The following is a 19,935-nucleotide window of genomic DNA, read 5'->3' on the forward strand; positions in this document are numbered from 1 at the left end:
TTTGTCAATATTTTTATTAATTCTAAAATTCAAACTTTCTAATGGCCAATTTTTTTAAATTTCATTAAAGATCACAATACTGACTTACTCAGTATAAATTAAATTACACTTTGACAGAGATTATAAGATTAGAACGACTTTCTAATATATTTTAATCATCTTGATTAACACTATATTATAAAAATCTTAAATTAGATTACATTTTTCACCTCTTTTGTGCTGTATGTTTTTCAAATATCACAGCCTAAATTTCCAAGTTTATTTCTTTCTTTTATATCCATTCTCAATCAATGTTCCCTAGATTTAGGACTTCCCTGACGTCCAATACTCGACAAAATTGTGCGACATTGGCTCTATAGTGAATTGTCATAAATTTTTATTTGAACAAAAGAAAGTGGGCAAAAGCAGTCGAAGTATCATAACTTTTATTGTAAAAATAAACTATTTAAAATGTATATTTTTTATAAAACTTATACACTAAAATTACATCACAGTAAACCTAATATACTTAAAAATAATATTTCATGAGATGTCACATATTATTTAATAATTATTCTGATTGGTGATTTACAATAATTATTCTGATTATCCCTTATAGACGATACTAAAGTGGGTATTATTTTACTATAGCAAATCACATTACAATAATAGATTTTATTCATATTAATTATTCCAAAATAAAATATAAAAAAAAAAGATTCTCAAATCTAAATTATTATTCTTAATTATAATATTATCCATCATTCGAACTGGCATGATGCTTAAAATAATGGATGGGTGGATCATGGATCATGAATGATCATGAATCATTTCTTTCTTTCTAAGTGAACCTTGCATAGGTAATAAAAATCTATACCTAATTTCTATATATTATTCCTATAAACATCAAGAACTCATGTTCTTGTTAGACACACTTAAAGAACTATGTGGTTTTAATAGTGTGGGTATATATAGCAATTATTTAACACACTTGCTTGTTTATCATTCCCCAGTATAACAATATATAAGTAAATGTAGATCTGAGTAGATTAGTCTGTTCGTAATAGATGTGTGCAATTCATGAGACGAGGCAGGAGGGTTGCGCGGTGGGCACGAGGTCGGTGGCGGCGCCCTGCAGCACGGTGTTGACGACGGCGCGCGCCAGGTACCCCACGCTCACCGACGGCGGCGCTGAGCTCAGCGCCGAGCTCGAATCCGAGAGTCCACTGTCCTGTAAAATAAAAAATGATATTTCTGTTGTATATTTTCATGTGGGTTGCTTGTACTAACGATTCTTTCTATATAAGGCTTCGTCCAGAGTCAAAGCGGTGATTAATGCGCGTACGAGTGCGGGCACGATGAGGGAGCATCTACGTGAACATAGGGCTTCGAGGGTTATCATGGCGACTTGCCGTAATTAGCTTGTGAGTGAGAAGTGTGGCCACCGCATTGTGTTTGTAAACTGGGCGATGTAGTTTAGGTATTGGGTCCGATTGTTTCATCCGTGGCTAAGTAAAGTAAAGGCTCTTATACTGGGTGAATTCGTAGGAAGCGCGCAGCGCCTGGTCCTCGGTGTTAATTCGCTCACAATTCGCCAGTGTGATAAGAGGCCCTAAGGCGTATAGTGTAAACTGTATCGTATATATTGAGCGGTGTAAGTGTTGGCGAGGCGTGTGCACCTTAGCGTAAGTGTTGTGCGCGTCATGGAGCAGATGGTCGAGGTCGAGCGCGTGGCGCAGGTAGAGCTCGGGGTTGCGGCGCAGGATGGTGGCGAGCGCGCACAGCAGCTCCACGCACAGCTGGCGCCGCGCCGCCGCGCCCGCGCACACCAGCGCGCGCTCCACCAGCAGCGCGAACGACAGCTCCGACCGCGACATGTTCACCAGCGTCGGCTCCGCGGGGATCACGTGGCCCTACAACACACATTGCTTTTAAACTCTTCTAGAAAATAACTTTCCTTCAATAACGACTTTAGCATAAGTTGTCTCCAAATATTAGTTAATATCGAATAAAATATTGAAACATTAAATCATAAATATTATTACTTAAAATTACATAGTCCATTTTTCACCACAACACAAAATTAATTGGTCACCTGAACTATAATTCCTTTTGGTGTGCGCAATAAAATATCCCAAACTTGTATATAAAAATGTTTGGGAACGCGACAGAGGCAACCTTCTATTTCACGACGCTGCAACGGCGTCAATCTGAAATAAACAGTAACTTTATCAATAAACCATTCATTAAAGAGAAAATATATTTTCGTACCAGAACTTACCCCTTTTCTTCAGCCCAATCAGACACAGTCAAAACTTTTTGCAATAAAGTTCGCAGTTTGTAGGGTGACAACGACTCTATGGTTGCGTCAGGACGCTTCTCCTCCGGGAACAGCTGCAGGTAGATACGTATGGCCTCCAACACCCAGCCAACACGGATCTTTAGTATGCCGCGAAACATGTCCGGATTCGTCGCGATTAGGCGGCCACAGTACAGTACTATTTCCTGCAATTGAAAATTATATTTATTTTAAAATCGATCATAATTCGATGTAAACGAATGAAAGAGGGCGGTATCAAAGCTTGCAAACCTAATTCCTAAGTCTGATTTCATTCGGAATCGGTTTAAAAGAAGCGTGATTCGTTATCACAGTATTGCATACCTGCTGCAGCACAGCGCCGATGATGTCGTACGGCTGTATAGTGGAGTACATCACCGATTGTATCTCGCCAGGCGTCATGGGCTTGTCGAATACAGTCTCCTTTTGCCCGATCACACCCACCGTCAACTATAAACAATGTATAAACATTTAAATCTGTAACACTATATAAACTATTACAAATATCTGTTACTCAGTTATTCTAATCTATATTATATTTTTTATAAATGTACAGTCACTCACAAAAATAACTATTGAACGAATTAAATCCAACACAAAGTAAACCCCCTTTTTATGTATGTCCCATAACTAATAATTATTATAAACTCCAAATAGCTTCCTTACTGGATGCCATTGTATTAAAATTTAAAGAAATAATTCTACCGGCCAAAAACAGGCTAAGGGTTTTGTGTAAATTTTTTTGTCAATTAATAGTCAAAGATTGCAGTTGACCTGTTTCCCGTTGACGAGCACGGTGGTGATGAAGGGGCTGATGGAGTCGACGGTGTGGTTGAGCAGCGACGAGCAGTAGCGCACGGCGCGCCAGTGCCGCAGCACGCCCGCCGTGTGGTACAGCGCCTTCAGCGACTGCAGCGCGCTCGCGCCGCTCACCTGACACGACACGCACCATCGAGCTCCTTTACTGGCTGCAGATCATTTCATCCACGAAGACGCGCCTCGCTACTTCCCCTACTCGCTTCCAGTATGCCAGAGCAGCATCAGTGCACCACGCGCACTAAGGTGGGTAACGTCGGGGATAGTGCATTACCACGTAAATAACGAAAACGTTACAATTAAAATTGATACTTATTATACGAAACTTTTGATTGATAATCTTATACTTTTTTTCTGTCACGCGGTATTGCACTTTCCCCAACGTTATCTATCAAAGTGTGCGTGTACTCAGAGTGCTCACGGACGCTGTAAGAGTTTGGGGAAAGTAGTGGGGAAATCCTCGTGAATGAAATGTTCTATACAGTGTCGTAATATACGATTTTTGCGCCTAGTGCGAGAATTATTTTCAAGGATCATTCGCAGATGTCATTGGAAGGGGTCGCGCGTCTACTAACGGTTCCTGCAAGATTTATTTATAGATCATGTCAAGCATCTTTATATACGCCATAGTCATCCGCATGTTTGTAACATTCAAACGTATGAACATTGTGAGTATTTCGCTTACATCTAAATCATACCTAAATTATTTACGATCGCTTTTGAAAATTACATTAAATAAATGTTGGTTTACCTCATACATAGGTCCTTCCCTCTCCAATAGTATGCCCCAGAGCTGGCACTGCGCAAATATATTATCCGTGGACCTCAGCGCCGCTACAACGTCAGGGGTAGATCTATGTTTGTAAGAGTCGTAGGATATGGTCTCCTCGCGGTACGTGAGGGTGCGCGGTACGTCCGTGAGCGACTGGTAGCCGATGTACTCGTGCTCCAGTTGTTTGAACTGCGTGAACATCTCCGACGGGAATTCACCTTGGCTCATAAAATCCAAATGCTCTGAAAAACACGAAAATAATAAGTTATGATTATTTCAAAAACGTAAATATTTAAACCACCAGTTCGTAAGTAGTTTGAGATTTGTTTTAAAAGACTGTATAGAATGTATGTAAATGATTTTCTTTTCTGAATGTATTCCAACAAGGGAGTATAATATGAAAAAATGGTTTAAAAACCACATCTATCTATTTATGACCTGTCTGATCGCTCCGTATTCACCTGCTACGGGGTGTAGGTCCCCTCTCGATTATGCCGCTTGTTCCAATACGGCCGCCTAATCCACTGCTTGTAAAACACGTTATTTAACATCATCATCATATTTGTTAACGTTACTGCATTCGCCTTGTTGTTAGTTGTCACCAATATAGTTAATTTAACTAAATCATAATATAATATTATGTATAGACTTACCCATACAAGAACTGGAGATCAAATTTTGTAGTCTGCCGAGACGTACTTTGACTCCATCGCAATGCCCCTTCTTCAACATCGCGAACAGATCCAGCATCTGTTTAAAATGCGGATCCCGCATGTGCTCCTCGCGGACCAGCAGGCACACTGTGGGGCGACCTGATAACCGCCAGTACCTAAAATATAGAAATTTACAGTCAGCCACAAAAATATGTGAATAAATTGAAAACTTTAAATCGCTTAAAATGTACTATTGTTTCCCAACCAAGATGTTGTTATTTGTTATGAATGTCCAACATAAAACTTTTGTGAAGAAAACTAGTAACCCCAATTGTGATCTATGTGGATCTGTAGAAGATGTTTAAGTACCACTTGTTACTGGAATGTGTTCGATACAAAACAGAAAGGGAAACATTAATAGAGGATTTAAAAGTCAATATTTTAGAATTGGGAGTGGTCCAAACAATCTTGGCTACACCTTACAGTGAAGATGCTGTTAAAATATATAAATTTGTAAGCAAGCTAAAAAAGACATAAAATGCTTCCTTTTCTGTTAAATTAGTTTTAGGATACAATGAGGCTGGCATAATCTTGTAGATTAAAAGCCTCTAAGCTTATTCATTATATAAAGATTTAAAAAAAAAACTGTTGTGTGATCTCCACTGATGTTTTTGATTTTTAGTTTTCGACAGTAACTAGAAACGTCTGTGTGACCATGACTTTGTTATGTTAATTTTAGTGAAGAATATTTTTCTTCACTGAAATGAACTACAGGCGATTTACGTTACGTTAGAAGAAATAAAATATTTAACGTGTATAGATGCCTTGAATTTAAACATCTCTCGTTGATCGATATTATATTGTACCATTAGGTTCATTGGTTACTTAACATTATGTCACAGTATATTAAAATAATAAGCAACGAACTTACTTCCCAACAAATTGTAACTCTGTTTTTATATCATCTATAAGCAGAGCCATGTCGCGGTACAAATAGAACTCGGAAACTTCGAATATAAGCGGGTAACATAGGACAGTCATTCCGCATACTCTGTAAATCTGAAAAAAAAACTCAAAACTGATTCATAGGTATTTTTGTAACTGATTAAACTTCTAATACAATTAAAAATGAATTTGTTTTAAATATAGTATGATATAACTAATCTGTGTTTTGGTAAACGTTTTGGGTACCTTGCTAGTGCCCAATGATCCGACCGGTCTGATTGGTCGGCCCGTAAGCTTCAGCTTTTGGCACACGCCCAGCTCTCGGTACACGTGCACTAGTTGCGTTGAACTGCATATCTGACAACAATACAATACAAGCATTTTCTCTGCTTTATTATAATGTAGTAACTGAAAGCTTCAATCTGTTGTGTTATAAATACGAGCTGTAAAACCTGGTTATAATTTACTGAATAAAAGTTAGTGGAATACAAGTCTGTTTTCTTATTGCAATATCATAATATATCATAATATTGTGATATGGATATAAGATTTGTTTTTTATTATACTTCTGCGTGCATTGTAATAATCGTTGATTTGTTCTTAAATTAACTCTTAGTAAAAAAGTAAAATCTTACCTGAACAGGTTCGACTTCATGTGGTGTTTGCGTTTGTATACCGTAGGTGCCCATCATCGCCTGCAGACGCATCGACTCCGCAATCAACACCACTTGTACCACCAGGTCTGTTGCTATGCCCTGGGACCATTTATATTAGTGAATTCTTAGAGCTCACAACTAAGTCCTACAAAAGCTAACACATAGCTTAGGCGTTTAAACACTTACAACTTACAATATGCCTCGTGCCATTCCCCTATTATCATGTGAAAAACAATCAATAGTGACGTCAGCAAAGAAATAAATATATCGGCTTAAGACAACGCAGAAGATTGTCAATAAGCTAAAACCGTTTCGCGTGTTGCACGACAGAAATGTGTCAGCTGCGTTTAGTCAAAAGAAGGAGATATCTTTTATCATGCAATAGAACATAGATATTTATGCCATGCTTATAATGCTGCTATCACAATACCTAATACTTACAAATGCCGGCTTAGCCTCCATTGGCGCATGAAATAAAATCATTAGAAATGTATTAACAGAAACTAATATTTACACTTTTCATCATGTAACTCAAGTAGACAATGTATAATGGTTGTTTTATTGAAATAAAAGAAGTATGTTTCTTTTCGCTCCGTTTATGACTCCTTTCGCCCATGGATGTTATGACGTCGTAACATTTTCGAGGGATATTATAGTGATTATGCTATCCATGAATGCAGAGAGAATATTATGCACCACCATCGACTATTGGATATTGTATTAATTATTTCCATTTTCCACATAGTACCCAAGGACAAAAGTCTGTATGCATCCCTGCTGACATTATGCTTTCAGGATTCTAATGTTGGGACAAAGTGGTGTGCGGCGTAACTACAGATTTATCCTTACTTATAAGCTACATTTTTATCGGCAAAGTATACACTAAACGGTGAGATTTTTAAACAGGATAAGCTCAATAACGCTGGCGGAGCTGCGAGAAATTAATGTTATTAAAATATCATTATTTAAAAACATTATATAGTTTCAATATTTACCTGGAAAGCGGAATATCTGCCGGCGCGTCGAGGCCTGTTATAGGAAGGCAGATACCTCCTGATGGGGTCCAACTCGTTGACATGAAGCAAGCCCCCGGTCAACAATTGCGCCAGGACGAACAACGACTGTGCCCACAGGAACAAACCACCTGTATCTATACAATTTGTTAGTGGAGAATACATAATTATAATATAGTTACGGAATGTTAAAATTATCTACAGAGCATTCATTAGATGATCCTTTACCAAGAAAGCATTCTATACTACCTCAGAATATAAAATAAGAAGGGGAATATTAAGGAGGTGATTTTATAGGGGTTACCTTTACCTAAAGTGTTTCTATTTATGTCAATTTATTAGTGGCTTGTGAGTTAGTCAAGAAACAATTGATTTTTAGTATACATACTAATAATATTATAAAAGTGTATCTACATAAGGAAATGAAATAAATTCAATGACTCAGTAAAGAATTATAACACTATATTGTACGTACCGCGCAGTTAAAAAAAATATTTTGTAGTTATATAATTTAGTTTTTATAAGTAAAAATCTAAAAGTACAATAACTACTTTCGATGCTACAGAATAAAATTGTAATTTACCTTATAATACATCTTATGGGTTAACCGTAGGGTCTGTAGGTGCGGTCAACATCAAAACTTTCCCATTCACAAATTTGGTCTTTAACTGTGTATAGGTACATTTATTTGAGGCTGACAGTACCTAAATTAATTTAATTTTTAAAATATTTTCTCTAAACGCGCAGATTAAATATTCAGCAAAGATATTTAGTACAGAAACACAGTTATTATAATTATTTATTGTATAAAAACTAGTCAAGCATAGAAATATCCACACCTTTCTAAAAGTTGTTTAACAGTAAAAAAGAAAATGTTATAAATCTTAAGCAAGTTGCACTCAGTCAATTTAATTTTACCTTTATTTTCGCTATCGCTCGGTTGGTCTGGAATTATATTTTTTAAATTTTGTAAGTGGCATATATTTATATATTTTTTGAATATCAAAAGCAAATGATATTATACTTTTGCATACTCACTGGCTGGTATTCTGCGTACAGAGTTTGGCTCCGTTCTTTCGTTCTCTACGCCTTCTTTTGGTACGTAATAATACCAAGGTATTACTGGATCTAAAATACGATGAACAAAGAAGATATATTAATGATAAGAAATATTATTAAGCCTTTGGTCAAGACATCGGTTTAAAAAAATACAATATTAACTTAATCAGAATTGATTACTATTTTCTATATCTAGTGTTCACGGAAAACTAGTTTACAAGACTAATTACTCTCTAAAATGTTCTACTTTCCAAGTCTTTATTCGAGGCCTTAATTCAATCATTTATATATTTTTACAAACAATGTTTTATTCCGTGTATTTATCTAGTGACATGCAATTCTTAATCTAAAAGTCTTATTACTCATAAAAAATAAACTTTTCACAATTATTATCTTATATGTTCGGCATTGCTCGCGGCTTCGTCCGCTAAAAATCCTTTACCGTGACAAAAGTACCTAAAACACAGTTCAAAGGGCCACCTGTAGGACAACTACCCCATCTATTTCAGAAACTCCATTATTTCCCATGGGAACAAATTATTCGGAAAAAATTCTAAGTGTTATCCACGACATGGTCTATACGTGTGCCAAACTTCATCCAAATCCGTGCAGCTTACATCTAACAAACATTTAAACATTCATTTGCACAAACTTTCGCATTTAAAATATTAGTGAGAAATAAGCGAGTAAGTAATCACCTCCATATTCATCCATGTATATTCTGGCTTTCAATAATTTTTGATACTCTTCGACCTGATCAGGTTGTGTTCGGAAGACGCCGTCAATGATCATCAAAACATAAAACAGTGGCCACTCCGACTCTATGCCGTCGAAATGTTTCAACTCTCCCTCGTGATAATATCTTCTGTTGGGGTCTTCAAGCACGCATTTATAACCATCACGACTGAACCTCTTGAAACCGTATTTTCCTTGCAATCGCCTTAATATGTTCGATTTTGTTAACTGCACTAAGTGTTCTTCGTGTGTTGCAAAGGCGGGGAAAGATATGGTTGGCAGTAGAGCTGCATCCACTCCCTGAAATGGTATACTGCAATGAGGGTTGTAACTCATTATAGTATAGAAACATTTTACTGGAAAAAATACTAGTGATTACATTACAAAAAGGGTGCAAGGAGGACTTTTCCCGCGGTTTCCTTAGGGTGTTAGTTCACAGAGGCTTGGCCACCGTCTTCGTGACCAACAACGGGTCAGTATCGAGGTAACAAAAATTGGTATCTACATTACTTTTGGTTCCGGTGTTAACGGCAAGTCGGTCATCTCAGTCATTGATGATAATTCGGAGATAGTACAGGCCAAAATGCAAGCTCGTCTAATTTTGAAGCTGAACTTAACTTCCCAAACTAGGTTTTATATCACACAAAACGTCTATGACCGAAACCGATCGGGACAGAGACATCGCCACCACGTCTACAAAGTGGCAATGTACTTTGTGTCGTCTTTCTTATTGCAAATTCTAAGGAGGCGGCATGTTATTGTTTTGTATGACTTACTTTCGAACTTGACTCACGAGGGAGCATAGTTTCAAAAATACTCCTGTTGCGATTGTGGGCGTCGATGTCGACGTAAACCACGCTCCAAGAAGCTCCTTTATCGCCGAATAAATTGCATCCGTTAATGGCTTCGAGGGCGGCTTTTGCCATACCTATAAATAAATGTTATATTGAATTTACTACATAACATATTATGTTTGGTTGAAACAAGTTTAGATAATATTTTACATATTTTTGAATATTGCAAAATATAAATACCAATGGATGAAGCATGGATCTCCGGTTTTCCGTCATTGTATTTAGATCCTCTTTCCCACATGCCATAATCTGGTGTCCTGTACGCGCGCTCTACATAGTACACCAGATTTTGAACAAATGCTACTTCATCCTAGAAACAAATAATATTATTTGTCTGTAATTCACAGTAGTCTTATTCCAATACCTTTGTTACTAGCAAGGTAAAGCTATTTACGATTACTTTAAAGAATATAAAAAGACTTTACATTAAAATACCTGTGTATAAATAATCTGTAGTCCGGACGTAATCATCTGAACAAGGAATATCAAATACAAGGATATAACATCTATCTGTAGATGATGGTAATGTTCGTCCGACAGCACAGGTTCGCCGGTGGTGAGGTGAAACTTCACGTGAAGCGCGTGCGCAGCGCTTTGTCGTGTTTTGAACGCCTCCACCCGTGCAGCCTGCTTCACCCAACACTCCAGTATACCGCGCATACATTTTACTGTGCTTTGTCCGAGCTCATGTGACTTGCCTCTATCATCATCAATACGCCTAGAATGGTATTTAATTTTTCTTAATAGTTACATAATAGGTGTGCCTAACAATTTCAATTGAGGAATGAATTTAGGAGAGCTTGTAATATTTATCCAATTAGGCTTATTTATTGATAGTTCATACCTATAAGCTTGGTAGAGACCCCAAACAGCAGCGGCACAGTATACACTATCTCTCACACTACCAATATGAAGGTCTGATGAGAGTACAGGAAACAAACCAGTGATGGGGCTTTGGAACCTCAGAAGCTGTCTTTTGACTGGAAAAAAAAATTGTTATACTTAGTATTTTGTTAATACGATGTTTTTTTTTCAATATCTACCCTGTCTATTGAATTAGAATTTAGAAATTCTATAATATAACACACAAAGAAATCAACGCTTGAAAGGCAATCATATCTAAGCGACAATCAATAAATTTTTGAGTAGAGTGCTTTAAAGTCTTGATGTTAATATGTAAATTCATTACAGTTCAACTTTTTATTTTATAACGATATCATCATCATTGGCAATTAACACCTACGTGAGATGATTAAGTAGCGTTCGTAGAAGATGCGAGGTACGATATACACCTACGCTGGTGACTTATCAGACCGATTCTAGCCCGAAAGATACGACCACAGTTTTGGCAGCGGATTTCTGTATTTGTGTATGGGGGTGGTAAAACGGCGTAGTTGCGCCGAATTTCGCGTTTGTGGGCTAGCTGCTTAAACCAGGCCTTATCGTGAGCGGAAACACCGTCAGCTACGGATTTACGCCATCTGACCCGGTCCACCGCCTCTTCCTCCCACTTGGTTGGATCCATGTTAAAAGATACCATGTCCCGCTTCACACTATCTTTAAACCTAAGTATTGGACGACCTACCGGGCGCTTAGCATGTGCTACTTCGGCTAAAAGTATCTGCCTGGGCAAACGATTGGGCGCCATGCGATGCACATGCCCTAGCCAACGCAGACGTCTCTGACGTAGTAACGCGATTATGCTAGGCAGTTGTGCAGTGCTTAACACGCTCTCGTTTGTGATTCTGTCTTTCCAAGTGAGACCCAAGATGCTTCGAAGACAGCGTATGTGTAAGTTGTTTAAACAACATAATGATAAAATAAACACACAAACATAATGATATAGTCTAATGATATTAAATTGTCCTAGACCTACAAAACCTAGATCTAATGACGCAGAAAAGTATGGTGATTCAAAATATTTATATAATTATCTTCAGTATATTTGTCACTTAGATATGATTACCTTTCAAGCATCAAAATGTGATGGCACATACATTTATTTATCTTTTTTTTTTATCTAAACCATTAATATAAAATGAGAAAAGACTTGACAAGATACTTAGAATAATATTTTTTGTATTTTTTTCTGGGGAAAAGGTGTAAAAACAGGCAGGAAAAGATAGTAGAATTAGAATGCCTGACATAAACATTCCAAGAAAATGGTTTCTTTCCAGTAAAGATTTGTAATATTTCATAACAAGTTTTAATTATCACAAGTAAATTTATAATATATATTATAAAGCTGAAGAGTTTGTTTGTTTGAACTGCAAACTGGGAAACTACTGGTTCGAATTGAAAAATTCTTAAATGGATAAAGTTCCTCAACAATAATGTATGATGTAATTGTTAGTCTTAAAAAGTTTTAAAAAATATTTTATAAAACGAATCCCTCACCGCATCAGTCTGTCTGTCTTAATGCAATAAACTTGGATTTTGATGAAATTTACCAAATATCAAGATAGTTTGAGGCTTTGAGAAGGACATGCTATTTTCTATCCTGAGAAAATATATAACAGGATTTTTATCCCAGAAAACTCTTTCATGCGGGGAAGGCACCAGCAAAAACTAGTAATGTATATTTTTGATTATACTACTTACTATTTCAAATTAAGATAACATTCTGTTCCAATCCAAAGCAGGATTATCAAAGATGTTGTTATGAATGAATTTGAAAAAGTTATGCCTCTACAATTATAGAGGTATAACTTTTACAAATTTTTGGTAGAATATTATTAAAAAAATATAATATTCTCAGATAAGTAATAATTATATTAGATAAAATTGCTTAAAAATATCACTACATGTAGTATAGAATTAATAAACTTAGTTCATGTTTTTATTGAACTTACTCACCAATAGCATAGTAAATGTCTAACTGCCTGACTGTATCCTCATAGTTTGATATTTTTATAAATTGTTGTGCATTTATGTCATCTATACTGCCTTGACGTATCATTACGTCTGGAAACACCTGTAAGAAATTTTGACAATTTAGAATATTTATAAATTCATTCCGCAATAGCTAGCTTAATTATTTTTAATTATAACATAGGCATACCAACTACACTTTATGACACGAAAAAGGTTTATGTCGAAAGCATTTTTGTTAAAATTTCACTTGGACTGCACAAAAGTAGTTGGATTTTATGGGTTGGGACACACACTATAAATAAGTTCTGTGTACATGTCTAACTGAAAATTGGAAAAAACACGGGAGGCAAATATTCAACTAGTCACAACAGAATGCCCTTTTAAGAGAGAAATTATATTACAACTTATGATAATTTATTATGCACCTAGGCCATGTATACCCTATGTTTAAACAGTTATGTTTTTTGTTTCAATATATAGTACCGTAAGCTTTATTTAACATCTGACTATTAACATTGCAAATCTCTTTTGTTTACTATCAAAGTTGATAGTAATTGCATTTTCGATGCAGAACTAGTAAAATGTAAACTGCGTTGTTGATAAGTAATTTCTATTTATATTATGAATTGATGTAAAATAGTTTCAACTTTCAGTCACTTTTAAATTAATATAAAAAAGAAATAAGGGTTTTGTTGATACTTGATATTTACCACTTCACTAAGTATTCCTTAAAAATATAAATTGAATATCAAATTACTATTTACTATTGACATTTGACATAACTAAAAAATTATAAATAAAGCAGAGGCTACATAACATAAACTGTCTAGTTGACCTTTACAAGGTCATTATTTTTTTACTGTGACAAAAAGAGAGTTGTAAAGGATAATATAAAATAATACAAAATAAATGGATAAGAAACAAAGTTTATAATGTATAAGTAAAAAAAGATATTTTGAGTTCAATTATGCCTCTATATAGTAAAAATAAGGTAGTAAATTGGCAAGTTTAATTTTTATTTGTCACTTTCATCTGACTTTCAGTCAGTTGTCAAATAATCTGTTTATGTTATTACGATTTTGGATCATCAAAATCGTGTTAATGTTCGATTTAAAATATAGAGTTATACGTTTATATTCATGCCATGAAAACTGATATAGTAAACACTATATACTTAATCTAACAGGTTAGTTTGTAATTGCAATTCCCTACAGCCATTCTATATCTGTGATTCTTACAAGCCCTTCCAATTGTTTAGAATTACGACATAAAAAGTGACGGCATTAAAGATACTATGATAACGCGAGAATCTACTATAAAATGAGTCATGAAATAAAGGAAGTACACTTTGAAAATCCTGAGAGTATCAGCAGGGAGAACCAGGTTTTCTTTGCCATTTATTTTTATAAATGTTATAACTACAAAACTGCAAAAAAGTCACAAAATGGGTATAATTTTAACATGAATGTTTTTCTAACACTGCAATCTGCACGTCTAATAAAAATATACTACATTACATTACACATAGTTATTTTCGTTAAAATACTGGCTTGTTGGATAAAACATAACAGTTATGCTATGATTATGAGGATAAATAATTTATGTGGCACTGTTTGTTTGTAATAAACTAATTTTGCATTATACCATATAAATTATATGCTTTTCAAACATTTTGTTTTGATGTTTTAGGTTGACACTCTGTTGATAATGATATATGTAACAAAAAGACAATCCACAATAATAATATAGTTTAGGAAATATTTGACTTCTTATAAGCATAGTCAATAAGTTTTATTATTAAAAATCATCAACTCTTATAATTATTATAAAAGAATTAACTGAGCAGTTAGTTTTTAAGAATAATATAAATTCTTATATTGAGAGTTGGAAACAATAGATATTTAAATAACTCTCAATATCCCGAATGAAAGAAAACAAAAAAGCATCCTCATTATATTGAGAAGTTTACATTTACATTTAACATACCTAATGTCTTAAGTTGCAGTACAATTATGTTATATTGTAAATAGTAAAAGGGCTGTTTCTGTTTTTCTAACATGAATTGGAAATGTAATAGATTATAGTCTGTTGCATTTCGGTCTAATAACATTTAATAAATAATTATTGTTATCATTGCTTTTGTTTTACACTTTTATTTTGCACTTTTGATTAACAACATTAAGAAAAACTTTAAAAAATTTAACATAGCACTTGGTATGTAGGATGTGTTAAACAAAAACAAATAATTGTTAATAACAGAAGACACATAAATATGAGGTTGAGTTATAACATATGTTAACATTGATGGAACTTTCTATATTATTGGCATGAAACACTAAGCTCAGCATATTAAATTTGAATGGGTTTTAATTTAGAAGCAATGGTGTATGGTTTTCAACTTATTATGATTTTAACCCCTTATTGCTTGTTTAAATTTGTTTGTGTTGTAGATAGACCTATTCAATCTGATTGGTGGTGGTTGGCCACCTGCACCGCGTGAACCAGAACACCTAGAGTATGGGACAGTGAGCCCAAGTCGCAATCGCACTATGCAGCGTCCCGCACAAAATGAGAGAATCAAGTCTGTAAATCTTTTAGCCCATTTAGCGCCTGAAAAGCGACGTATCAAGCCCACGAATACATTCCCTTCATCTGCCGAGGAACCTCGACACGCACCCAAAATGGTGCACGAAACTAAGAAGATTGAGACGGGCATATTAGTTGGTAAGTATATAAAATTATATTAACTGGGAAAAAACTTTGCTAATACCAGGTGACGAAGTTTCTCCTATGTTAGGGCTAACTTAAGAAGGTACCATCGCTCGGGGCTGTCCTGCCCCGGACTCCATTAATTATTCATTTATACTCAATATAAATACTTATAATATGCCTTGAGCTCATATAAGCCTTTAATGCCCAGGCCCAGGATCGACAGTGGTGATCAACAATTTATTCACCTGATCTATACTACTCTCACCTATAAAGATGAGAGTAGTACAGGTCAGGCAAATAAATTTCTTATCTCACAAAATAAATCTTAACTACCCACAAAAATGTTTTACAAATTAATTGTTTTAAGTAGAACTATGCTAGCTTCGAGCCATTGCTAGCCTTTTTTTATTTACAAAATTTTACTCAAAAGTATTCAAAATGTTTCTTTCAATATTTGTAGAAAATACCCACTATTAATGTCCTTGTAACTTCTAACTACATAATAAACTGTGTAATAAAATAAAGTATTACCATGGAAATCTGCTCTGTTTCCAAAATATTTAAACTAGTATTTAGAAGGACTTATGGAAAACAAATACCTAAATAATAATTAGATAAGTACATGATATTACTTTACATAATATTATGTGAAGTCTTTGAGTATACATTGAAAACATTATTTGTTGGAACTATAATATTGCATGTGTTCCATCCTATAGTATTTGTTTTTAAAAGCAGAAAAAACTACCAACTATATGTATAAACAATAACACGCTGTCTTGTAATTGGTATAATAGGGCAAAAGATAACATAATAAAAACATTTACTCACCATTTTGCTGTTATTAAAATTAAATTCCGCACCGATTACCGCACAAACACAAGTTATTCACAATAACAACGTATTTTTTTCCACTGAAAGAAACACTACAATTAATATTGACGTCTAATAGTTTGCTCTTAGCTTTCCCAATTTCTAATAATAGACTCAGTGCGTGGCGGTGGGTGACCCTGCGACCGACCGCTCGCTCTACTTGTAGTGTGTTTTATTGATAGAAAATGTCTTATGCGTATTTACCCGTGCTACCTATCGATGAGATACCGCTCTGCGTCCTGCAATATGACGAGAGTAGGTGATGCAATTACTTAACGAACTAACGATTGAAATGTTTGTTATAATGTTTGCTTAATCGTTCGCGATGCAGACGTATGCGGCAGTGAGGTCGCTGACGAGTTGTACGACTCGCCGCCGTTGGGATCACCGCGCACTGTAGCGCCCGCGCCGAAGCCCTCACAGCCCTCCCCGGAGCACTTGCAAGAGGACATCGGCGTCGGCTCGCTAGTCGAAGTCGCCACAGATGTTGATCAACATTACTACGGCGTGGTTAGATGGATTGGTATTGTCGACGGTAAGTACTAAGTGCGAAAATTATTTTAGCCCATATTTTATAATTATCATGTGTATATACAAAGTAAGAATGGTCTAGATTAAATCTGTACTTCAATTATAATAAGTCCAAATACATGTTCAGGTAAATAGCGTTAATATTTCCTTGTAAATAATTCCTTGTAAAATCGTGTACCGTAAAATGATGGTAGTAAAGGATAAAATTGTGCAGACACCGCGACTGCCGGCGTGGAGTTGGAGCAGAGCGTGTGCGGGCTGGGCGACGGCAGCCGCGGCGGCACGTACCTGTTCCACTGCGCGCCGGGACGAGCGCTGTTCGTGCCGCTGCCGCTGTGCCGAAGAGACGCCAGATTTCGAGACACGCCGCCGCCCGACCGCGCCGATTTACATGACATTGAAAATTTCGATCAGGCAAGTCTAATTGTTTTGATCATAGATACAGTGTTTATCCATCCCTGATACCATTACTGAACACGGTACATGGTTTAAATATTTGTGTGTAAAATACCAAAATACTAACTCCAGGAAAAATATAAATATTTATTTTAATATTGTAATAGTTAGATTTGTAGGTTGTACGGATTAATGTCGCCTCAAAATAGCACAAAATACTGCTGTAATAGGTATATTTGTTATAAAAAAATAACCGAAGATTAGGTATGTCGATGGGGATTCTAATCCTAGAGTTGTAAGGAGATCCTAAGGAAGATTTGTAGAAAATATCTACCTATCTCCAGACTAAGAAGGTATGTATGTTTTTTTTTGAGAAGTCTATTTATAATATACTTTTAGTCTTAGCAGTATGATAAGTATATTACAAAAAGGTATTTCTTTAAAGTAATGAATTGGATATTTCTATAAATGTGTGTATTTAAGTTCCCTTTGGCGTCCAAAGCGACAAGAGCGATTAGCCCAGCAGGTGATCCTGTGCAGTTTGGTAGCGTTTGGACCACTAGGCGTCATCTGGCCAATATAGATAATTAGTGCTACCCATGCGAAACCAGGGCGGGTCACTAGTGTCGAAATAGTGATTGAACATTAAAATAACACAAAAAATATTTAATAGTATTTTTTATTCTAATATCGACGGCACCATTGTGACTAAATTACAATTTCAAAGGAATCAGTGGCCGTCGTCAATTGTCATTGTTGTGATCTCCGGTACAAAGTTGAAATCCAGGGTGCGCGAGCGCAGTATCTCTTTGTACATGAAGGCGGACTTGCGCGGAGTGCGCGGACGCTCTGGGTCATTGTAGTTAATTTCGTACAAACCGAATCGTTCCCTGTCCATGTAAAAAAACATCATAAATAAATCGAAGTTTTAATTATTAATTAATCAAAAGTCTGAAATAACCTTCGTTTTTCATAAATTATTAAATATTGATGAATAATTTCATTCCAGTGTAGAAATTCGCCTAGTTTGAGCCCTATGACTAATAGCACTAAATCAACGAGTCTAGGACCAATATAAAGTAAATTAAATTACTCACGTGTATCCGTACATCCATTCGTAATTATCCATTAAACTCCACGTGGTGTAGGCCCTAATGTCTGATCCTTCCGCTATAGCGTCCAACATTGCGTCCAAGTATAATCTATAGTAAGTTATGCGATCGTCGTCGTTTAGCCCGCCTCGACTAGCAAACCCATTCTCGGTTATAAATATCGTTGGGTTATTGTAGTCTTCTCTTATTTTAGTTAGCAGATTGTAAAAACCCCAGGGTACCACCTAAAATATGGTATATTATACATCGCATTGAAACGGTGAATGATCCCTGGCAAGCCAAGAATTATTTTTATTAAATTTAATTTGATTTAGAATATAACCAAATAGATTTACCTTTGTAAAGTCTGATTCTCCAATGAGCCACTCGTTTTTCTGATATAAACCAACTTCCAAATCGTCACTAAACGAAGGAATATCATAGCTGCCATACACAGATTCATTCCTGTAAACTAAGAAGCTGACGTAATGGTTCAGTCCAAAGATATCGGAAGTGCCTCGGATATACTCAACCTCTTCTGGGCTCAGTTCTACCAGTCTGGAGCGAGCGAAGCCCTGAGCCGCGCTCTTAGCAGCCACCTTCTCTTTCATAATAGGAGGGAAGTCACCAGTCTCCGAATATACAGGGTGTATGTAATAAGCCCACTAGAATAACAAACATTGTTTAAACACATTTCAGGTATAGAAAATGCATATTTCATAACAATCAATCTATGCACACGATTTACCATGAACTGGTTGGCTTCTTCGGCAGCAGCGATATCGTTTTCAGTGTCCGGTTCGTACCATTGGGCGCTGTATGAGATAAATATTATTCCACCTTGTGAGGGTCTAAACTCCTCGTCGTAAATATGGTAAGCCCTTGCGTGGGCTAACAGTATGTTTTTGCCGCACATGTATTCTCCGATGCCTTTTAAGTTCAATCGCGGTGCCTTTAATACGTCGCCGTATCCTTGGTAGCAGACTTGATAAGGTTCGTTTATTGTGATCCAGTATTTAACTCTGTCGCCGAAAAGCTGGAACATAGTCCGAGCGTAGTCTCCGTACCAGTCGACGATGTGAGGGTTCGCCCATCCGCCCAACTCCTGTAATTTCTGCGGCAAGTCCCAGTGGTAGAGAGTTACCATTGGCTCAATATTGTATTTAAGCATTTCATTGATTAAATTATTGTAATAATCTACGCCCGCTTGGTTAATCTGGTCTGGAAAGCTGGTGGGCATAATGCGCGACCACGATATAGAGAATCTGTAAAAATCAAGGCCCAGTTCTCTCATCATTTCTACGTCGCGTTGGTACTTGTGGTAGGAGTCGGCGGCGATGTCACCATTTGAACAGTCTTTGATGATACACGGGTCATTGTGGGTCATGTGGTCCCAGATATTTTCACTTTTGCCTGTAAAAATTTAATTACATGTAATAAGTAATCAAAGTAAGTATTCTAAGCCTTATTGCAAATGTGTTTAATGTATATGTGTACATACCGTCCTCATTCCACGCGCCTTCTACTTGATAGGACGCGGTCGCTGCTCCGAAAAGAAATCCCTCCGGAAACTGTCTGCCATTTTGCCTTAACTTGTGACCGTGGCATACAGCTGCATAAAAACTTAAACTGAAAACA

At 36.1% G+C, this 19,935-nt stretch overlaps 3 protein-coding genes across 12 annotated transcripts in view; 1 reads left to right on the forward strand and 2 right to left on the reverse strand.

Moving 5' to 3' along the window:
* LOC115448280 (probable phosphorylase b kinase regulatory subunit beta) lies at positions 1–16,320 on the reverse strand. Of its 7 annotated transcripts, none has more exons than XM_037442009.1 (22): positions 16,238–16,320; positions 12,677–12,794; positions 10,665–10,800; positions 10,256–10,538; positions 10,001–10,130; positions 9,743–9,894; positions 8,930–9,266; positions 8,211–8,300; positions 8,091–8,117; positions 7,155–7,309; positions 6,601–6,615; positions 6,139–6,258; positions 5,750–5,860; positions 5,490–5,617; positions 4,559–4,734; positions 3,885–4,147; positions 3,092–3,250; positions 2,642–2,767; positions 2,261–2,484; positions 2,075–2,189; positions 1,659–1,892; positions 1–1,210 (listed from the first exon to the last, which is right to left on the reverse strand). In XM_037442009.1, the coding sequence occupies exons 1-22, from the start codon at positions 16,238–16,240 to the stop codon at positions 1,058–1,060; spliced, it is 3,255 nt and encodes a 1,084-aa protein (XP_037297906.1). In that variant the 5' UTR covers positions 16,241–16,320; the 3' UTR covers positions 1–1,057. The 7 variants fall into 7 exon arrangements, with proteins under 7 accessions (XP_037297906.1, XP_037297908.1, XP_037297909.1 ...); XM_037442011.1 differs by lacking the exon at positions 16,238–16,320 and adding an exon at positions 13,405–13,533; XM_037442012.1 differs by lacking the exon at positions 16,238–16,320 and adding an exon at positions 13,352–13,390.
* LOC115448270 (ubiquitin carboxyl-terminal hydrolase CYLD) overlaps positions 13,731–19,935 on the forward strand; it is a 14,507-nt gene continuing 8,302 nt past the window's right edge. The window contains exons 1-5 of one of the 4 annotated variants that reach the window (XM_037442016.1): positions 13,731–13,880; positions 13,953–14,077; positions 15,145–15,418; positions 16,611–16,814; positions 17,025–17,224. In XM_037442016.1, the coding sequence (XP_037297913.1) occupies positions 14,015–14,077; positions 15,145–15,418; positions 16,611–16,814; positions 17,025–17,224 (741 nt within the window). In that variant the 5' untranslated portion in view covers positions 13,731–13,880; positions 13,953–14,014. Of the gene's footprint in view, positions 13,881–13,952; positions 14,078–14,118; positions 14,143–15,144; positions 15,419–16,326; positions 16,535–16,610; positions 16,815–17,024; positions 17,225–19,935 lie in introns of those variants that run through there. The other 3 variants (XM_037442017.1, XM_037442018.1, XM_037442019.1) reach the window with 3 other exon arrangements.
* LOC115448281 (myrosinase 1-like) overlaps positions 17,867–19,935 on the reverse strand; it is a 2,343-nt gene continuing 274 nt past the window's right edge. Inside the window, exons 2-6 of the mRNA XM_037442020.1 lie at positions 19,799–19,926; positions 19,046–19,710; positions 18,654–18,962; positions 18,304–18,542; positions 17,867–18,096 (exon numbers count right to left, since the gene is read on the reverse strand). Coding sequence (XP_037297917.1) covers positions 17,937–18,096; positions 18,304–18,542; positions 18,654–18,962; positions 19,046–19,710; positions 19,799–19,926 — 1,501 coding nt within the window. The 3' untranslated portion in view covers positions 17,867–17,936. The remainder of the gene's footprint in view (positions 18,097–18,303; positions 18,543–18,653; positions 18,963–19,045; positions 19,711–19,798; positions 19,927–19,935) is intronic.

Source organism: Manduca sexta, chromosome 23 (genome assembly GCF_014839805.1).
Source record: "Manduca sexta isolate Smith_Timp_Sample1 chromosome 23, JHU_Msex_v1.0, whole genome shotgun sequence".
Taxonomy (NCBI): Eukaryota; Metazoa; Arthropoda; class Insecta; order Lepidoptera; family Sphingidae; genus Manduca; species Manduca sexta.